This window comes from Coregonus lavaretus (assembly GCF_964263955.1).
Source record: "Coregonus lavaretus genome assembly, chromosome: 6".
NCBI lineage: Eukaryota > Metazoa > Chordata > Actinopteri > Salmoniformes > Salmonidae > Coregonus > Coregonus lavaretus.
The window spans coordinates 45,014,544-45,034,665 of record NC_139993.1 but is presented as its reverse complement, the minus strand read 5'-3'; the positions used below and the strand labels follow the sequence as shown (position 1 = coordinate 45,034,665).

Here is a 20,122-nt window from a genome sequence, read left to right as displayed (position 1 = left end):
GTACCCGTTGCATATTGAAAAAATTCAATGTAATTTCAAGATGGACACTAGATAGTAGGGATTTGATACGCATCTAGATACACGGGCTCCGATACGATACAGGAACTATACGTTTAGTTTGAAACTATTCTGTGCAATTCGATTTGTGGAATGAATCGATGCATTCATTTTCCATTCTAAATTAATATTTACATTTTAGTCATTTAGCAGACGCTCTTATCCAGAGCGACTTACAGGAGCAATTAGGGTTAAGTGCCTTGCTTAAGGGCACAGAGATTTTTCACCTAGTCGGCTCGGGGATTAGAACCAGCGACCTTTCGGTTACTGGCACAACGCTCTTACCCACTAAGCTACCTGCCGCCTGATAATATCTGATACTGATGGAGCTCAGGAGCTGAATCGGTCTTAGCCGGTATCTCTGAGCAGAGTGTGTGTGAATGATTTACTGTGTGAGCTGATCCATAGGGTATCTACCACTATCAGATTAGGCGGGGCAATTCATGTTTTTGTCCCCTTACTTCCTTGTGTCACCCACTGATTAACTTGTCATATAGCAGATTAAAATGTTTTGAGCTAGTAATATGTCAATATTTATCATTAGAAATTAGCTATGACATGTACATAGCCAATTAATATAAACACAGTTTGGGATTTCACCCAGTCTCAAAAGCGAATGGTTTTGACCGTTTGGAACTTTATGGAGGAGAGCTGCCCTCCATAAAGTTATTGCTGTCCCTGTTATGAAATTACACCTTTACCCTGTTCATGTAAAAATGACCAAACGCACTAAATGTTTGTAGCAGAACTACCAGAAATATTTTATACGGTGAGCCTGGCAATGAATATCCCCAATCAGCAGATAGATGTGCAACCAGCAATATGCAAGTTGTGTACACTCCGGTAGCCTACACAGCTCCACCGGTAAAACACAATTTTCTAAAGCGCATTTGGTAATAATGACCCAGCAAATTACATTGGTTGTCCCTCAATATTGCGAAAGCCATTTTACAAACATCTGAATGCTGAAGGTATAATATCTGTTTTAGTACAAATATTAGAACAGAGACAGGGTAGGCCTACCTCTCGTTGGCGCGAGCAGCTGTGTCTCTCGCACTGAGCACACAGTTATCTGACTTGTAGATCAATGTCATACGCAGTAACTGTATTTGCATAAAAGTTTGATAAGCTGAAGGAGAGGACGCATCAATTCAGTCAACAGATCAGAGGTATTTTTGGAACAAGGCAGAAAAAAAGTATACGAGTAAAAACACTTGAGTGAACCGACGATTCATAACGTTTGGGTCGGTTTTCTTACCGATGCATGCTTCGTTTGGAGTGGTTTGGGCTCCCGCGGACCGATACACTCGCATCTTAAACATTTACACCGGGGACCGATGAGTATGGGTGAATTGTTACATCCCTACAAGATAGCAGGTGTGTGCACGCATGTGACTCACTGGCATAGTTGTTTAGGTCAAACTGCAACAGAGCGTTCTCCTTCTCCTTGGGTTTCTGTTTGGTTTGTTTGGTCTCGTCCTTCCTGCGTCCAGCAGGGTCTTTACCCCCAGTACGCACCACTCCCCCACCTGGGGCTGAGTCTGGGTTAGGGGCCGCTCTGGAGGGGAGGAGAGAGAGACATGTTAGGGAGAGAGAGAGAGACAAGAGGACAGGCCACTGTACAGAGAAACAGCAGATTTATAAAAAAAAACAAGACGTGCATCCAATAGTCTAAAAACTTTAGGATCTTTAGTAGTCCTTTCTGATTACACAATATATAGTAATGTAATTGAGGACATTGCTTTCACATCAGTGCAGGTGAAGGTGAGGAGACAAGGAAAGGAAACCACTTTAGACTATTGAGATGCAGGCAGAAAGGGAGAGGGAGTGATGTGTACCCAGTGTATTCTACTCCAGAGAGAGCGGCCACAGTAGAGAGGTAGCAGACCAAAAATATACCTTGACTCGCTCTCTCTATATATAACTCCAAACCAAAACACACAGCCAGCAATTAGAACAGGATACGATAGGAAAGGGGATGAGAAACATTTGTCCTTCAGGAAGAGAGTACTTCCACAGCTCTTATTCACACTCACAAACTGAAACAGCAGAGCATGGAGTTTGGTTGTATAATATGGGTTTATAATAAGATATTGTTCATTATGTTAACAGTGAAGATATAACATGCAAACAGTCAATGCACAAAACTAAAAGGCCAAACCAAATCGTGGTGTGAGATTGGTGGATGACTCACCCTCTGCGTCCAGCCTTGCCCCCTCCTCTCCTCTCTCCCTTCCCCCCTGCGTAGCCGCGGCCTGGTTTGGGTCCGCTGTTCCCCCAGCGGTTCTGCCTCTCTACCGGACGCTGACTGGAGAAACTCCTCCTGCCCCCAGCGGGCCCGGCTGACTCACGTTTGGGCGTCACCCCTCCCTCGGTGGGGGTCCTACTGGGGGGTGCTGAGCTCTGAGGGGGTAGAGGGGCTGGGGCCGAGGGCTGGGCAGTGGCGCTAGCAGCCTCTCGCGCTCCCCTCCTCTCCTCCCGTTCTCTACGCTCGTTAAAGTCGCTGCTCTCCGACGCCGTCTCCCACTCCTCGTTGGCCTGGTCAGAAGAGTTCTGCGTGGACAGGTCAGGTGACTTGGTGCCCACGGCAGAGGTGGTGGGAGGGGTAGCCTCAGGCAGGGCTGGGTCAGAGGTCAGGTCAGCAGCTGTGGGTTCCCCCTCTACAGGCAGGGTGACAGGGGTCCCTGGAGCTCTGGAGAGGGTAGGGGACACAGAGACAGGGCCAGGCACTAAGGCTGGGAGAGGGGCAGTGGAGGTGGGTCCTGTCTCTCCTCCAGCTAAGACAGCAGCCTCTCTCTCCTTCAGCCTCCGGAAGCGGGGGGGTTTGTCCTGTCTGGGGGGTCGGGCTGGCCGAGGGCGACGGGGCCTCTCTCTGTCTCTGCTACTCTGGGGTCCCCCCTCCCCAAACTTCTTCCCCTCGAACGGCCGGTCTCTGTCTCCTCGAATGGGCCGTTGGTCAGAGTGGGTGTCCCGGTTGTCATAGCGTGATGATGAGGGTTCTGTGTCCTCGGGGCGGAAGGTCTCCATGGGTTTAGAGGGCCACTGGGAGGATGACTCTCTGGTTCCTGGTCGACTAAGTGGAGCTGACCTAGGACCTAATCTCTCCCTGGCCCCCCCTCGTCTGCTGAAAAGTCCCCCTCTCCCCCGCCGTGAAGGATCTCCTTTGGGCAGGAAGCCTGGCTTGGGCCTTCCCTCATCTCCTCCCCTGGGCCCTCCTTTCTCCCCCAGGTGATGGGGTCCGATGCCAGGTTTGTGTGGTCCGGAGCGGGGCTCTCCTGGTAGTTCACTGCGGAGCGGCCGGGGTGGTTTGGCGCTGGGCTCACGGTCTGAAGCCCCTGTGTCGCTAGCGGACTCCCGTCCTCCTTCGCTCTCTGAGTCGGTATCGGAGCCACGACGCCGTCTGCGTTTGGGCATCACCTCGACGTCTGAGCTCTCGCTGCGCGTCTCGCTCTCTTCACGGCAGCGGAAGGCAGCGGCGCCACCGGCGGCAGGGAGGTCTGAGCGCGAGCGCGGCTCCCGATAAGGGTACTCCCCTCGACTACGACCCCGCCCACCTCTACTTCGACCAATGTAAGTCCCCCGGAAACTCCGTCCTCGAGAGTAGTACTCCCCTCTGCCTCTGCCTCTAAAACCATCAGCCGGCCAGTCTCTCTCTCTGTCCCTTTCCATCTCTCTCTCCCGGTCTCTTTCCTTCTCCTCACGGCGGTAGGCCCGTAGAGGCAGGTTGGACTCCTTCCTAGAGGGTAATTTAGGTTCAGGGTGTTTGTCATTGGTCGGTAGTTGGTCTGTCTTGTGGTCCTGGGAGGGTAGTGTCGGGGCTCCTGACAGGGCATGTGTGTCTCTGGATCTCTGGGGGCCCTTCCCAGACCCCTCTGTCTCAGGGGCCTCACTCTTCCCATCCCTCTCCCTGGCCTTTTCTCTCTCCCTTTCCCCCTGGGGTCTGTCCCTCTCCCTTTCTCCCTGGGGCCTGTCCCTCTCTCTTTCTCCCTGGGGCCTGTCCCTCTCTCTTTCTCCTTCTCCCTGGGCTCTGACCCTCACCCTCTCTCTTTCTCCCTGGGGTCTGTCCCACTCTCTTTCTCCTTGGGGTAGGTCCCTCTCTCTTTCTCCCTGGGGTCTGTCCCTCTCCCTTTCTCCCTGGGGTCTGTCCCTCTCTCTTTCTCCCTGGGGTCTGTCCCTCTCTCTTTCTCCCTGGGGTCTGTCCCTCTCCTTTTCTCCCTGGGGTCTGTCCCTCTCCCTTTCTCTTTCAGGTCTGTCCCTCTCCCTCTCTCTTTCTCCCTGGGGTCTGTCCCTCTCCCTCTCTCTCTCTCCCTGGGGTCTGTCCCTCTCCCTCTCTCGCTCTCCCTGGGGTCTGTCCCGCTCCCTCTCTCGCTCTCCCTGGGGTCTGTCCCGCTCCCTCTCTCCCTGGGGTCTGTCCCGCTCCCTCTCTCCCTGGGGTCTGTCCCGCTCCCTCTCTCCCTGGGGTCTGTCCCGCTCTCTTTCTCCCTGGGGTCTGTCCCGCTCTCTTTCTCCCTGGGGTCTGTCCCTCTCTCTTCCTCCCTGGGGTCTGTCCCTCTCTCTTTCTCCCTGGGGTCTGTCCCTCTCTCTTTCTCCCTGGGGTCTGTCCCTCTCTCTTTCTCCCTGGGGTCTGTCCCTCTCTCTTTCTCCCTGGGGTCTGTCCCTCTCTCTTTCTCCCTGGGGTCTGTCCCTCTCTCTTTCTCCCTGGGGTCTGTCCCTCTCCCTTTCTCCCTGGGGTCTGTCCCTCTCCCTTTCTCCCTGGGGTCTGTCCCTCTCCCTTTCTCCCTGGGGTCTGTCCCTCTCCCTTTCTCCCTGGGGTCTGTCCCTCTCTCTTTCTCCCTGGGGTCTGTCCCTGGGGCCCTCAGACACAGCAGCAGCCGCAGAGGCAGCTTTCCCTCCTCCTCGCTCCTCCTTCTTGGGTCTCTCCCCTTTTTCTCCTCTCTCACGGTGTCGCTCTCTCTCCTCCCGCTGCTCTCTCTCTTCCTTCATGTCTCTGAGTACAGGTTTCTTAATGGGTCCAGACCTGCGTACAGGCCTCTCTCCCCCTGGCCCGTCCCGCCGGCCGGCCCCAGACCTCCCTCCCCAGCGCAGCTCAGCTTTCTGCTTGCTGGTGGCCGGCAGGGGCAGCTTCTCTGGCTTTTGGAGGCCATCAGCTGGAGGGGTGGCCCTGTTGTTGGCCACAGCAGCCTGGGAGAAAGGCTCTTTACTGGCCTTCATATCTTCCGCGCCTGGCCTCTCCTCTGGATCTTGGAGCTCAAGTGTCTTTGTGCCCAGGGGGAGGTTGTCAAACCTGGGCTCATCCAGTTTGAGGGAGTGGCTGGAGCCCTGGGAGATGGTTCTCTGTAGCATGGCCTGTCCCAGAGCCTCCACCTCTCCAGTGGGCAGGCCAGGCTCCACTGGCTCAAAGGGAGACCCACCAGGCCCTCCTTTCTGCAGGGTTTCTGGAGCCTCCTCAGGGCCGGGGCCCAACACTGACAGGGGCTCTGTGGAGTCTCTGAAAAAGTTGGTCTTGCCGTGGGGTTCCAGGGGACCGTGGTCCTGGCTGGCGTACATGGCTGGGAGACCCCGTTCCAGCTCCAACCCAGAGTCCAATCTGGGAAAGAGAGATGTTTTAATCAAAAACTCTATGAACTTAGTGGACAATTGGACCACACTTGATGACAGAAGGGCTTCTGCTCTAAATGGGGGTCCTCTCATTCCTATCTACTGTGGAGGCAAGAAAGCCAGGTTAGTGTATTAAGATGCAGCCTGAGTGTTGTGTTGTCTCCTCACCTGGTATCCTTGTCCTCCCGTGCTTTAGGGGGTGTGACAGAGGGCAGGGGTTCAGTTTGGGGGTATGGGTCAGACCCCCATACTACGCGCGGTTCAGAGGGGAGACTGTGGTCCCGTATGGGCCTGGTCAGGTGGTCGAAGGAGTCAGAACTGGAGCTGGAGTTGTCCCCTGGCTCTCTACGAACTATCTGCTTAGGAGGCATCCGCCCTGTAAACGAGGAGAAGGGACAGTCAAAATTATAACATTTTACAGTTTATATATACGCTATAAATTGTATGGCTATTTGTGACAAACACATACAGGGCAACAACACCCACAGAAGACAAGCAAACCTAAACAGTCAAAACACACATGTCAGCATCTCCGTACCAGGTCCAGGATGCATGTTTGGCATGTCGAGCGGTGGTCTTCCAGACATTATGCGGGGGTCCATATATGACTGCATCATGAGCCAGCGGGGGTCAAAGCCCATATTAGCCAGGTGCTGCTGATGGTGAGGGGGGGCGACGGGCTGGTACAGGGAGCGGTGCTGCTGCTGGGCAGCTACACCTCCTCCACCCGCACCTCCTCCTGATGGGGACACAGCCCCACCACCCTGCTGCTGTTGCTGCTGCCACTGCTGCTGCTTCATCTGTTCCTGCAACATAACATGGACAACATTAAACCTTCAGGACTCCAGAGTACAGAGATGGAATGTAACTGAATTTAGTAACTTTATTTTTTCCAAGAAGAATTTCAGATGTAAAATTGGGTATAAAAACACAAAGCAACACCAGTCCAATACCTGCTGCCTGAGGAAGCGCGGGGGAAGAGACTTCTGGAACTGTTTAGAGTACCCCAAGGTGAGAGAGGGGCGCATGGCAGCCCCCGCCTCTCCTTCAAGGTCCAGGGGGGCCACAGGGGCGTCCTCTCCACTGAGGGGGTCCATACGGGGCAGAGAGAGGGGCACAGGTTCCTCCACTAGAGAGAGAGACAGTAGTCAGTCACACTGAAATTAAACCAAAACCTTGTCATTGAAATAAACAAAGAGTGGCACTGCTGGGAGTGAAAGACTGGGAGGTAAAGCAGCAGTTTAATTTATGTTGGTGGAAACACAGGGCTCTGCCAGGGGGCTCACCTCTGCTCTCATCGGTGCTTAAGTAGTCTCGGATAGGCATGGGAGTCAGTCTCTCAGTGTGGCTTTCCTCCACCAGGGGGCCCACCAAGCCCAGGGGACCCACCAGGCCCAGGGGGCCCTCTCCGAGCCGAGGCTCTGGAGGTATGGACAATGGTCTCTGGACTGGAGGGCTGGGCTGGCGAGGCACAAATGGACTCTCCTCCTCCGCACTAGGCTCTACTCTCTCCACCCTCTCAATCCTTTCCCTCTCCACCCTCTCTCTGTCCTGGAGAGGGGCTGGTATGTTCGGGGGCTGTGAGAAAGGGGCAGGTTGTGAAGGTGTAGGGCTGGACACAGGGGGAGGAACAGACAAATGAGGTGTGCCTTCACGCACAGCTCCCGTCTCATCATTGGTTGTCTCGGCGGCAGGGCCGTGCTTTGCCTCTGTCGCCGGGCGGAGTTTCTCATTGAGGCGTTTCAGTTTCTCTGCGCAGGCGGCGAGTCTCTGCTCTTCCATCCTCCTCTCCTCCTCTTCTCTCCTCCGCCTGGCTCTTTCTACCGCTTCAGACAGGTCTTGCTTCTTGTGTTTCTGGCGCCAGGCTTCGCACTCCTCCTCGCCAGCAGGGGGCGCAGTGGTGGAGGGCTTAGCCACGCGAGGGGCTCCGCTGCCCACCGAGCGCCCACCTGGCTGACCCTGGAGAGATAGAGAAAGAATAAATGAATAACACTACTACTTTACCTTAAAACCTCCAAAACCTAAATGAACTTGTATAGTAAATCTCTTGATGGTGCATTAGTCCTGGATTCCTCCATCCAGTCAAACACACCCCAAACCGAGTCAAACAGCCACCCTCAGCCTCACCTGGTGGTCCTGTGGTGGGCCGGTCTTGTACGCCCCCTTACTGCCTGGGGAGGGCGCCCTGGGGTCCCTTCCATCTACCCATGAGCCTTTGTTGCCCTCATGGCCGTCTGAGGGGCGCTGCGGCCTCATCCGCTCCACTTTACCCATCCACTCCCTGAGTGAGTGAGACAGAGAGACAGAGAGAAACAGAGAGCAATGGTTAGGCATCTTGTGTTAGCTCTACATGGTAATGCCTAGTCTAACAGTCTCGAGGCGTACAGAAAACCATGGTTCAAACACAGTCTGTCAAACCCAGGTAGTGAGGCAGAAAAGGAAGCACCTTCTTCAGTGAGACTCACCAGTTTTCTCCTTTCTCCTTGGCGGCATGGTTCTCCTCGTCGTCACTGAAGTTAAGTTTCTCTGTGTAGTCGACCTCCATCTGAGCTCCTGGAGAACAGACAGGGAGAGATGAGGGTTACCGTTACATTGAGTTTATATGAAAAGCTACTAAAACGTAACGAATGTAAAAAATCATTATGTATAAATACAGATTAATCTTACCAGCCCAGCCCTCGTCAGCCTCTGTGTCCAGGTTGTCAAGCTCTTTGAGCTCTGTGGCGCTGATGATTGAGGGTCTGTCTGGGTCCTTGATCCAGGCCTGGGGGGGCCCCTGTTGGGGACGGACCCTCCTGGGGACACCACACACAGGAGGGTCAGTACACTGGGGAATGGGTGATGCGAGGTCTAAGAAGTTATGTTGTTGTAATAATGATGAAGTGTGTTGGGATGTAGGAGTGTGCAGTGCGTACTCACCTGGCTCCATCCTGTGGAACAGGGTATCTGATGTTCCCTGGCACTGGAGCAAAGGGCATCCTAGGATACGCATTGAACATCTAGAACAGGACACAGAAACACACAACACCCGGCCATTACTAGGAGAATCCTACTCTGCAAGGTCAAAGAAATGTTTAGCAAACTAGCAACTATTGACAAGAAAACATCCCACATCAGGTAAGATATTGCACATCTTTTTATTCACCTTATGACGCCTGGCAACAAGGCCGCATCCAATTTGTTGCGATTGTTTTTCTACCAGTCACAAACAAGCTGGTCATAGCTCACATCAACACCATCATCAGACACACTGGACCCACTCCAATTTGCATTACACCCCAACAGATACACAGATGACGCAATCTCTATTACACTCCACACTGCCCTTTCCCACCTGGACAAAAGGAACACCTATGTTAGAATGCTGTTCATTGACTACAGCTCAGAGATGAACATCTCCATCTGGATCCTGGACTTCCTGACAGGCTGCCCCCAGGTGGTGAGAGTAGGCAACAACACATCCACCACGCTGACCCTCAACACGGGGGGGCCCCTCAGGGGTGTGTGCTTAGTCACCTTCTGTACTCCCTGTTCACGCACGACTCCAACACCACCATTAAGTTTGCCGATGACATGACGGTGGTAGGCTTGATCACCGATGACGATGAGACAGCCTATAGGGAGGAGGTCAGAGACCTGGCAGTGTGGTGCCAGGACAACAACATCTCCCTCAACGTCAGCAAGACAAAAGAGCTGATCATGGACTACAGGAAACGGAGGGCCGAGCACGCCCCAAGTGCAGTTATCACAAAACATTATTTACCGTGTTATAGCCTTACTAGACTATATGGCTTTAAAGGCCTGTGGAAAGTTGTAATTTAAATAAAACCAGAAGAAGAGGCTGTCATCCAGGACATCTATACCACGCGGTGTCAGAGGAAGGCCCAAATAATTGTCAAAGACTCCAGCCACCCAAGTCATAATATTCTCTCTGCTACCGCACGGCAAGCGGTACCGGAGCGCCAAGTCTGTGACCAAAAGGCTTCTGAACAGCTTCTACCCCAAAGCCATAAGACTGCTGAACAGTTAATCAAATGAATAGCCTGACTATATGCATTGACCCCCGTTTAATTTGCACCGACTCTCTTGCACCAGCTCTATGCACACTCACTGGACCCTACCAACACATACACTCCAACACACACACAACATATGCTCACACACAAAACACAATCTTCACATACGCTGCTACTACTCTGTTTATTATCTATCCTGATTGCCTAGTCACTTTTACCCTTACCTACATGTACATACTGCCTCAATTGACTCGGTACCGGTACTCCTTGTATATAGTCTTGTTATTTTATTGTGTTACCATTTCCTTTTTTGCAATTTGATCTTACTTTTTAACTCTGCATTGTTGGGAAAGGGCTCGTTAGTATAAGCGCTTAAGGCGACATTTGTTAGCATTAGCATTCTCATAGGCTTTGACTGGGTGAGTTAGCTAGCTAGCTTTTTGGCACAACAGATTGGAAATATCCTAATGTCATCTACAAAACATTTTGGCACTGTTTCTGTCTTTTGTCATTGATATTCTGTGTCTAACAACATTGCCATTTCAAGCATTGATCTTTGATTGAAAAGGGATACAGCCTGCATTGATAACGACCATTAGATACAGTCTAATATGCTAACTAGCTAACCCATCCAGGCTAAGCCTATGAGAATGCTAATGCTAACGATGCTCGGCATCTGAGAGTTTACACTACGTGAAAAACATTTACATTTTTTCATTAATTTTCCACAACAGATTTAACATATCAAAAAGAAAGGAGGACCAAGGCACTCCATATAATTAATTTAAAACGCCTTTATTTGTATGGCATGTTCAATCGAAACAAAGTTTAAAAACTCAGACGCGTTTCGGCTGCATGGCCTTCGTCAGGGAGTACTAGGTCCAAAAGGCTTCTTAACAGCTTCTACCCCCAAGCCATAAGACTCCTGAACACCTAATCAAATGGCTACCCAGACTTTTTTTGCATCGACCCCCCCCCCCATTTTTATGCTGCTGCTACTCTGTTTATTATCTATGCAGTCACTTTACCTTTACCTACATGTAACCTCAATTACCTTGACTAACCTGAGCCCCCGCACATTGACTCTGTACCGGTACCCCCTGTATATAGCCGCATTACTGTTATTTTATTGTTGCTCTTCAATTATTTGTTATTTTTCTTTCTTTTTTAACTTCAGTTTATTTTAGTAAATACTTGAACACCTATTTTTCTTTAAACTGCATTGTTGGTTAAGGGCTTGTAAGTAATCATTTCACTGTAAGGTCTACACCTGTTGTATTCGGCACATGTGACATAAAAATGTATTTTGATTCGTTTTTGTTATGTAATAGTTTTAACACATTTCATTCATATTTAACAATGTTTTGCTTGTCTGTGAATGGGTCGTAAGGAGGAAAACAATCATGTTCGATTAGGAACTGGGTCAAGTGGGCGGGGCATCATAAATTAATACCAAGTAAAATCAATAACCCATACAAATCAATAATCAGTCCATCACTTACGTAGGGTGGCATCATGCCCCTGAACTGGGGGTGGAACTGGGGAGGCACACCGGCAGGGGCCTGCTGGCCCCCGTTGAGTTTAGGCTGGGCTGGCACAGAGGAGGAGGAGGGGGGTTGTAGCTTGGGCTGAGAGGAGAGGGGTGCAGGCTTGGCAGACAGGAGCAGCCGCTCCCTGACCTCTCGCTTTTCACTAGGGGGCACCCTGCTCCCCTCCTCCACCTCCCCAGGGGGTGATGGGGTGCTGAGGACTGCCCCTCCCTCCTCTGACCCATGGCTGTCCATCTCAGAAGGGCTGGCTGCTGTGGTCAGATTCTTGCCCCCGCCCTCACGCCAACTACCAACATCTATAGGGGAGCAGGGACAACACAAGACAACACAGACCAGTCATTTCTGTGGTAGAATAACAACCTTTAGGTCGGGTAGTTTGGTCCATGAGTAGTGGGTAGAAAGGAGTGTAATGCTTATGTTCTGAGGACAGACTGGGGAATGATGTGAGTGTGTGTTCGTACTCTGAGGTCGGAGGCTGGGTCCAGGTCCATAAGGCTCTTCCTCCTGCCCCTCCCCTTTCTCCGCCTCCCCGGCCGCCTGCAAACTGGGGAACTCCTGGTGGAACTGGCTGCTCACACGAGGGGCTCCTCCGTCTAGCTGTGGTGGTGGCGGCTTGCTGTTGGCCCAGGATCTGCTGCCCCCTACAGAGGACGAGACCTCTGGGGGTTGGGGGGGCCCTGGGTTAGGCTGGAGTGGGGGGGTCTCGGACTGCCTGATACACACAGCACAAAGAGGAGGGGAGGGGGGAAGGAGGCGAGAGAGAGATAGTGGAGAGAAGTAGTTTATTATTAGGGCCGAGAAATAACTCTGACCTAGTAACAGTGTGTGTAGAGATTCATTCAGGGGCAGCCCTAGTATCTCACCTCTCGTCTCCTCCCTCAGGTCTGGAGGCCCAGCCGCTGCCGTCCTTGGGGACAATGTTAACGTTGGGGTCGTTGCCCTTGTTCTCTGCCTTCAGGCTGGGCAGGTTGGCAGGGGGGGGCATACGCCGACTGACAGCAACCTTACCCAAACTCTGGAGCCCATGTCTGGCAGCCACTGGACAGGGGGAGAGGAGAGGGCATGAAACATTTAGCAAGGAGCAGAGTTTACATAATCACATTTATTTTCAGGGATGCAAGCAGGTGAGGACCCCCCAAAAAACGTTTTTTTGTTGTGGAAAAGTGTGACAAATCGGTGTTAAGTGCAAGAAAAAAAAAGTGCCTATTTTCAGAGAATAAGTACTGTATATAATACACATTTGATTAATCTCAATACTGTTAACTTTCCAAACCACAATAGACAAAAATTGTGTCCTGGGGTAGGAGGGAGTTGGGCTCTTTGGTCTGCGTTTAAGGTTTATCATGACATGTAATGATAATCTCTGTCTCCCTGGACAGGAACACATAGGGAAGATAAAAAAATTTTGGTGCCAAATTCCGTTATCTTGGTTTTGTTTCTCGAGGTTTTGGATTTCCCCCGATTTTCTCTTCTTCTTCGGATCTACACAATTCACGTGGATGGTCTATTTTCAGATCAAAACTGCAAATATCGCCGAAAAGCGACGAGTTTGCATCCCTGTATTATGGACAATCCCAAATCCACCTCTAGCCACAAGGAGAGGCAGACATTTTGTGTGATGGAAGCGCGAGCGTACCTGCAGTTTTCTGGGTCTCCAGAGACTTGCCCTTGTACGTGTTGAAGAGGCTAAGGGTTGCATACTTGGTCTTGCCATCCTTTGCCTTGGTGCTCTGCCCTGACTTCTCTGACATTTCGCTGGAAACTCATTGAGTCTGGTCCTCTGGTCTCACCCCCAGAACCAGCCTCCTGCAATACAAATCAAACTTTATTTAAAAAGGTGCTACACAGGACTTTTAAAATAACATTAGCATTGTACTTTCAGAAAATATCTAATATAATTTGGCACCAATAGTGGAATGATAGTGTTTAACATGATTACTTACCTGCCAGTGTTGTGATTGGCTGTGATATTCACCTATTGATTTTTCCCACCGAAGCGGCATCTGCCTATTGAGAAATCAATAGGCGAATATCACAGCCAATCACAACACTGGCAGGTAAGTAATAGGCTTGGGCAGTATACGGTATATACAGTGCCTTGCAAAAGTATTCATCCCCCTTGGCGTTTTTCCTATTTTGTTGCATTACAACCTGTAATTTAAATGGGTTTTCTATTTGGATTTCATGTAATGGACATACACAAAATAGTCCAAATTGGTGAAGTGAAATGAAAAAAATAACATGTTAAATTTTTTTATTAAAAATGTAGAACGGAAAAGTGGTGCGTGCATATGTATTCACCCCCTTTGCTATGAAGCCCCTAAATAAGATCTGGTGCAACCAATTACCTTCAGAATTAGTTAAATAAAGGCCACCTGTGTGCAATCTAAGTGTCAACTGATCTCAGTATATATACACCTGTTCTGAAAGGCCCCAGAGTCTGCAACACCACTAAGCAAGGGGCACCACCAAGCAAGCGGCACCACAAAGACCAAGGAGCTCTCCAAACAGGTCAGGGGCAAAGTTGTGGAGAAGTACAGATCAGGGTTGTGTTATAAAAAAATATCTGAAACTTTGAACATCCCACGGACCACCATTAAATCCATTATTAAAAAATTGAAAGAATATGGCACCACAACAAACCTGTCCAGAGAGGGCCAACCACCAAAACTCACAGACCAGGCAAGGAGGGCATTAATCAGAGAGGCAACAAAGATAACCCTGAAGGAGCTGCAAAGCGGAGATTGGAGTATCTGTCAGTCAGAGCGCTGTCTGCTGATACCCATTCGTGGATTCTCATCCGAGAAGTGCAACTGAAGCACAAAATTAGTCTGATGCCGAGCAGAAATTACAATAAGCGTTTTAGATCTGCGTTTACAAAACGCAGCAAGATATTTATGCATTTTATATATCATTTCCTGCGTGAAAAATGCATTAACGTGACTCCTATGTTTAAGTTGATAGTTATCCAAGTAAGTGGCTGAATTAATAAGGTGACGGGGCATCATATGCTCTTCGCTTTTTGCAGTGTTTGAGAAGTCAAAGCCCTTTCGATGAGTTAACAGTACAGCTGCCACTGCCATCTTGATTTTCTTGCGTTTTTTTCTTCCCTCCCCGTTCTCGGACAGTCTGTTCCTCCCCCCTCTTCTCCGAGCATAGCAGGCAGGCCCATTGCCCTAGTGAATCCAGACTTCACACAGAACCAGCGTGTATGGTTGTTCTTCCTGCAGACAAGCATGCGTCAAAACTGGGGGTTCAAGTCCGGGCTCTGGCTGGGCCACTCAAGGACATTCAGAGACTTGTCCCGAAGCCACTCCTGCGTTGTCTTGGCTGTGTGCTTAGGGTCGTTGTCCTGTTGGAAGGTGAACCTTCACCCCAGTCTGAGGTCCTGAGCGCTCTGGAGCAGGTTTTCATCAAGGATCTCTCTGTACTTTGCTCTGTTGATCTTTCCCTCGATTCTGACTAGTCTCCTAGTCCCTGCCGCTGAAAAAAATCCCCACCGCATAACGCTGCCACCACCTTGCTTCACCGTAGCCCACTGGGCTATTTTGGCGCCCCTTTGTGTACTAAACTGGTAATACCGTAAATCCAGAGATGCGAGAAGGACGGTATGAAGATCTGGACACCGCCCAACCCTTGTAAATAATACTGTGAAACACTATCATTCCACTATTAGCGGCAGATATATTATGGACATTTTTGGAAATTACAATGCAAAATAAACATTATGCTGGAAAACGGATCGAGTCTGGTCTCAGTCAGTTTGAGCCTTAAAAAAAACAGGTAATGGGTATTTCTTACGAGCCTACAGTAACAACCACACACACACACCATAATGGCTATAAAACAAGTCATGACTTCCTCCAATAAACATTGTGAGTGATCCTGAGTGGATGGGGATAGAAGATGTCTTAAGTGTCTTCCTGCTCTTTAAGCAGCCCAGGCCACATAGGCAGGGAGCTCAGGGGGAAAAGAGAGAATGAAGGAAACTCCACAGCTCCTCAGAGTGACTGACTAGGAGAGACTCTACACCTCTCCATCACAATGGCTTCTCTCCGCTCGATGGGGCATGACGTGTTGCCATGCCGACGGGCCCTTAGACAGCAGCCTCTGTTGAGCCGTGCGGTTGTGCTGCCTACCAGCCGGGAGCCATTCATAATTGATGGAGGAGCGATGTTGGAGCATGGAGAGTGCCAGGGCAGCTAACACAGCACCGAGTCTAACAACAACAGTGCTGTTTCCCAAATGCACAATGACTTCTGGTGGGTGGCATCACTCCTACATAATGCAGATGGGAGATACACTCTGATATAAAATAATGGCCAAATGGTAGGTCAGGACCCACTAATTGTTGTGGCAGATATTGCTTATGTCCAAAATCTGAAAGCTTTGATGATTGTAGTAAAAGTTTAACAGACTGAAATGTAATGAATATTTCCTCTAGGCCCCTCAACTCTGGACGTCGACAGCAGTTTCACTGTGTTTTTTCATTGTTCACCTATAACCAGGGACTGCTTTAGACCTGGGACACCAGGTGGGTGCAATTAAGTATCAGGTAGAACAGAAAATTTGCAGGCTCCGGACCTCGTAGGGTAAGAGTTGAATTCCCCTGCTCTAGGCAGTGGGTAAACTGATTGTATGAGCAAAAGCAAAGTCAAACACACACACACACCCACCTAGCCACCCTAAACTGGCACCCGTCTGCTAGCAGAGAATGCAGAGCGCCTGGGAGAGGGGAGGCGTGAGTGAGCGATAAGCAGAGCCACTTCCTCCAAAGGGCAGGCCAGCCCCTACCTGTGCCACAGCCCACAGGGGAGGGACCCTAGAAAGGGACTGAGTCAATCAAGGACACAGAGAGGGTGTTCCCCTGCTCTGTCAAGTCCCACATAACCCAGCCATGCTCCCAAAGATGTCCTTGCCCACCTGCTCAACCAAGCCACAAACCTTCATCCCAGCTTCAGTTCAAATCATGCCCAGTCCCCTCTGTCTGCAACCCAGTCTCCAGCCTTACCTTGTTCCCCTGCCCAATTACTTTAACATATAATATTCTGATTGGGACTTCTTTTGAAATCCAAAGTGACTTAACACATATAGCCCTTATAACTGTAACCCTGGCCCTTTGCCTCCAGGGAGAGCTGAGAGAGGAGATGAAAGAAGAGGTGCAGAAGGCTCAGGAATGGGATGTCACCTCTAGGCAGATATCAGATGTCCAGATTTGTTCCTTTGTTCCTTGCTTTGCTTGCCTTCACCAAGTACTTTCAGATCGCTGTAAATGAGGGTAAAGGAAACAAGGAGAGGAAACCTTTAGACCAGGGGTGACATACTCATTCCATGGAGGGCCTAGTGTCTGTGGGTTTTTGGTTGTTCCTTTCAATTAAAACCTAGACAACCAGGTGAGTTCTTTACTAATTAGCGACCTTAATTCATCAAGGGAGGTGCGTGATGATGTAAAGGGAGGTGCGGAACGCCGCAGACACTCTGCCCTCTGTGGAATGAGTTTGACACCTGTGCTTTATGCTGCGTTTAGATGGTATGAGGTAGACGGCAAACCGGATGTCATTGTTTTCAATGAGAGCACGACGGTACATGCCATTGAGGCTGGCGGTGAATGCAGTCAGCCGCCACGGTACAGGGGACTTGCCACCAGTTCAAATATTTCCACTTGTCGTAGCGTTGTTTTCTACCGGATGTTTATTTGCACAGATTGTTTACTGAAATCACAACAGCAACACATACCGTCGTGCTGGCTCGCTTTTGCGTCACCCTTTTTCTTGCATTCTTGTCGCGCTATGCCGACTGCTATGATGGTTTTTGCACCTCTCGTCTAAACGCAGCATTAGACTATCGAGATGGCCCCTACGGCAGGAAGCTACAGACAGACCCAAGATTGTGTGCACTGTGCCAGCTGAGGTGGATATCAGCTGAGTCACCTCTCACTCCCTCACAGAGATACAACAGTAGTCAACAAATAGCCATGCTACAGAGGACCACCACACACATTTTACATTTACATTTTAGTCATTTAGCAGACGCTCTTATCCAGAGCGACTTACAGTTGGTGAGTGCATACATTTTTTTATTTCTACACACACCTAGACTGATCTGAAATAACAGGGCTAGTAAAAGCAAGTCCCCAAAGCGATTCATCCGCCATTTTGCTTCTATCCTTCCTGTTTTCAGATAAGTGGACACGAGGGAGAGGAGACGCAGCGAGGAAACCACTTTAGACTATTGCGATTCAGCCCATAATACGTAATATTCAGCTGCAGCCTCTTGGGATTCAGCCCATAATAAGTAATATTCAGCTGCAGCCTCTTGGGAGGAGGGAACAGCAATATATTCCAGTCCGTAGGGAGATGGAATTAGATGGTTTCTAAATATTTTCCCAGTCATTGGGGACTAATGCCTGCTGTTACCTTCCCTAACGCATATAACAGCATATACAAAACAGATGGCATTGAATATGGAATCAGCTGGACTAAGGACCACCTTTGAGGACTGAACATCAAAGTTTGACTGCGGGCACCCAGCAGGGCCGCTTCCTGCTTGTATTAACTTTAAGGGTTTTCAATGAGTGGCTTTTGGTTGGAACTTGGTACTATGATCAGTTTGAGACAATCCCTCCATCTCCTCCCATGGACATCAGATGACTTTTTATAATCAATATCAATTTAAGTTGATCAATTCACTTTCCTATGAAATGGCGTCATCTGGCCCACTCTGGGGATTCAGAAAGACAGGGAGGTTGAGTCAATTTTGACTATTTCCTAAAGCAATCTCCGCTGACATGTTGCACATTCACATACTCACCTCCTCACACACTCAAGACCAGGTCAAATGCCTGGTCATCAGTGATCGGGATCAATGGTAGCGGAGGTTATCTAAATGGATTTTGGTTCATATAATTTACTAATGGGCTTATCCTGTAGTCCAGAAGACAGGGTCACCAGAAAATATGTTAAACCCGTGGACTGTGGTTACCAACTGTCTGGGTCGTGTTGTCTAGAGAGATGATGTTTATAGGTTAATCAAAAATTAGGTTAATTTCTAAACTAGGGGCACGGACACGTCACGCCCAAAACACAATGAAATTTCGATGTAACGTTTTATTTTTTATTTAACTTTTATTTAACTGGGCAAGTCAGTTAAGAACAAATTATTATTTACAATGACGGCCTACACCGGCCAAACCCGGACGACGTTGGGCCAAGTGTGTTCAAACCTCTAGCATAGCTTTTTTATATTAGCAATAGTTCAAGGCTTGGAGATGGTATTCAAATCTCGGTGCAGCTAGCTAACTAACTGGTGAAATGGTAGCCTAACTGGTTCACCGTGCAGGCCGATGGTTTGATGGACCAGTTTTAGGTTGAGACAAGACCGGTCACATCGGCCCGGAGCCTCTTCTAGCCCAAAACACCAAACATAATCTAACACAAATTAACGATATCAAACAGGATTCTTCACTAGTAGCAGTATATTTGGCTGCAATCGATCAGATTTACACGACACTACAGCATGGTGGGTTAACTAGGTGAGAAGAGTCAGAACGATCAGTTTCGGTTCTCAAGTCGCCATCATCATCACATCCACATTCGGCTTTTTTCAGTGGACGCACAGTGCTAGCGAGCTAGCTAAGTGGCCAACGTAGCACCATCACCCCTACTAACCTGCTTTTCACCACGAACTAGCTACAACATTCTTGACATGGCGACCTACCTGTCACCGCCGGTCTCTCTTCTTCTAGTATGTCGTATGTCTGGGTTTGGCCTGTTTTGTAGTATATCCGAGCCGAGTGTGTGGCCGGCGGATTACAAAAACTGGCTCGCTAGCTTGCTAACGATAGCTAGTTAGGTAACTAACGTGGTAGCTAGCATTCAACAATTTCCTCTCGACTTGCACAGGACTTGAAGCTCTTCTGTGCCTACACGCTCCCCTTTCTTCTTTCCCGAGGTTTCCGACGTTATTCGGACGTTAAGGGGCTCTCGGTTGGTGCTTTTGCCCACCCGTTGTCTCGTGTGAGACAGTGTTGCTCTCGTTGAGAGCTGCTTGCGCCGCGGCCTGTCGCACAATCAAAGATGGCAGACCGCCAGTCCACGGGTGTCTGACATCATCACGCACAGAAGACGGCGGCAGCGGAACGTCAGTTTTGGGAGTAGGATGAAGCGAATCGAGAAGATTTACTCCGACCAAAATGTGTCCGCGTGAGATAAGCCATTTTTGTATTGTGGTCTGAGTTTAGAATTACGCGAGGCTTTATTTAATGGAATAGAAGTTTCGTAATGTTGAGGCTGTTACAAATTTACTGATATAAGTGAATACACGTGGCATTCCGGAAACTTTGAGAAAAACGAATTATGCCGTGTTCAAAACAGCTGGGAACTCGGAAATCTCCGACTTCCGAGCGTTCAAGAAAACTGGGAACTCGGAAAAATTGTTTTGTACGGTCATCCAACTCGAAATTCCAATTCTTTATAGAGCTACGATTTTCCCACCTGAAGATCACCAACGTCATGATTTGACCTCGTTATTTCTGAGTTCCCATCTTGAAAGCGCCGTTAGTTGTGCTTTTTGTTCACACGCGTATCTGCCCTCTCATTGGCTAGAATTGGTAAGAATAAACTGATTTTAGATCAGTGTCTAAGAGCAACTTCTAGCTGGAGCAAATTGTTTGGAGTGCTTGGTTTGGAACCCTATTGTAGCTCAGCTATGCATCATTAGCCCCACAGCTGAAAATAACACCCCCTGTACAGTTGTACTTTTTAGTCATTTAGCAGACGCTCTTATCCAGAGTGACTTACAGTTAGTGAGTGCATACATTTTTCCTACTGCCCCCCGTGGCAATCGAACCCACAACCCTGGCGTTGCAAGCGCCATGCTCTACCAACTGAGCTACATGGGACA

At 49.5% G+C, this 20,122-nt stretch overlaps 1 protein-coding gene across 3 annotated transcripts in view; it reads right to left on the bottom strand.

Moving 5' to 3' along the window:
* prrc2c (proline-rich coiled-coil 2C) overlaps window positions 1-19,290 on the bottom strand; it is a 28,827-nt gene extending 9,537 nt beyond the window's left edge. For all 3 annotated transcript variants that reach the window (XM_084163792.1, XM_084163793.1, XM_084163794.1), the window contains exons 1-16: window positions 18,938-19,290; window positions 16,410-16,487; window positions 12,858-13,027; window positions 12,085-12,259; window positions 11,683-11,933; window positions 11,174-11,517; window positions 8,575-8,654; window positions 8,323-8,450; window positions 8,121-8,208; window positions 7,783-7,936; window positions 6,942-7,614; window positions 6,609-6,784; window positions 6,194-6,461; window positions 5,824-6,031; window positions 2,252-5,644; window positions 1,458-1,615 (exon numbers count right to left, since the gene is read on the bottom strand). In XM_084163792.1, coding sequence (XP_084019918.1) covers window positions 1,458-1,615; window positions 2,252-5,644; window positions 5,824-6,031; window positions 6,194-6,461; window positions 6,609-6,784; window positions 6,942-7,614; window positions 7,783-7,936; window positions 8,121-8,208; window positions 8,323-8,450; window positions 8,575-8,654; window positions 11,174-11,517; window positions 11,683-11,933; window positions 12,085-12,259; window positions 12,858-12,972 — 6,211 coding nt within the window. In that variant the 5' untranslated portion in view covers window positions 12,973-13,027; window positions 16,410-16,487; window positions 18,938-19,290. The remainder of the gene's footprint in view (window positions 1-1,457; window positions 1,616-2,251; window positions 5,645-5,823; window positions 6,032-6,193; window positions 6,462-6,608; window positions 6,785-6,941; window positions 7,615-7,782; window positions 7,937-8,120; window positions 8,209-8,322; window positions 8,451-8,574; window positions 8,655-11,173; window positions 11,518-11,682; window positions 11,934-12,084; window positions 12,260-12,857; window positions 13,028-16,409; window positions 16,488-18,937) is intronic.
* Window positions 19,291-20,122: the final 832 nt, after the last annotated feature.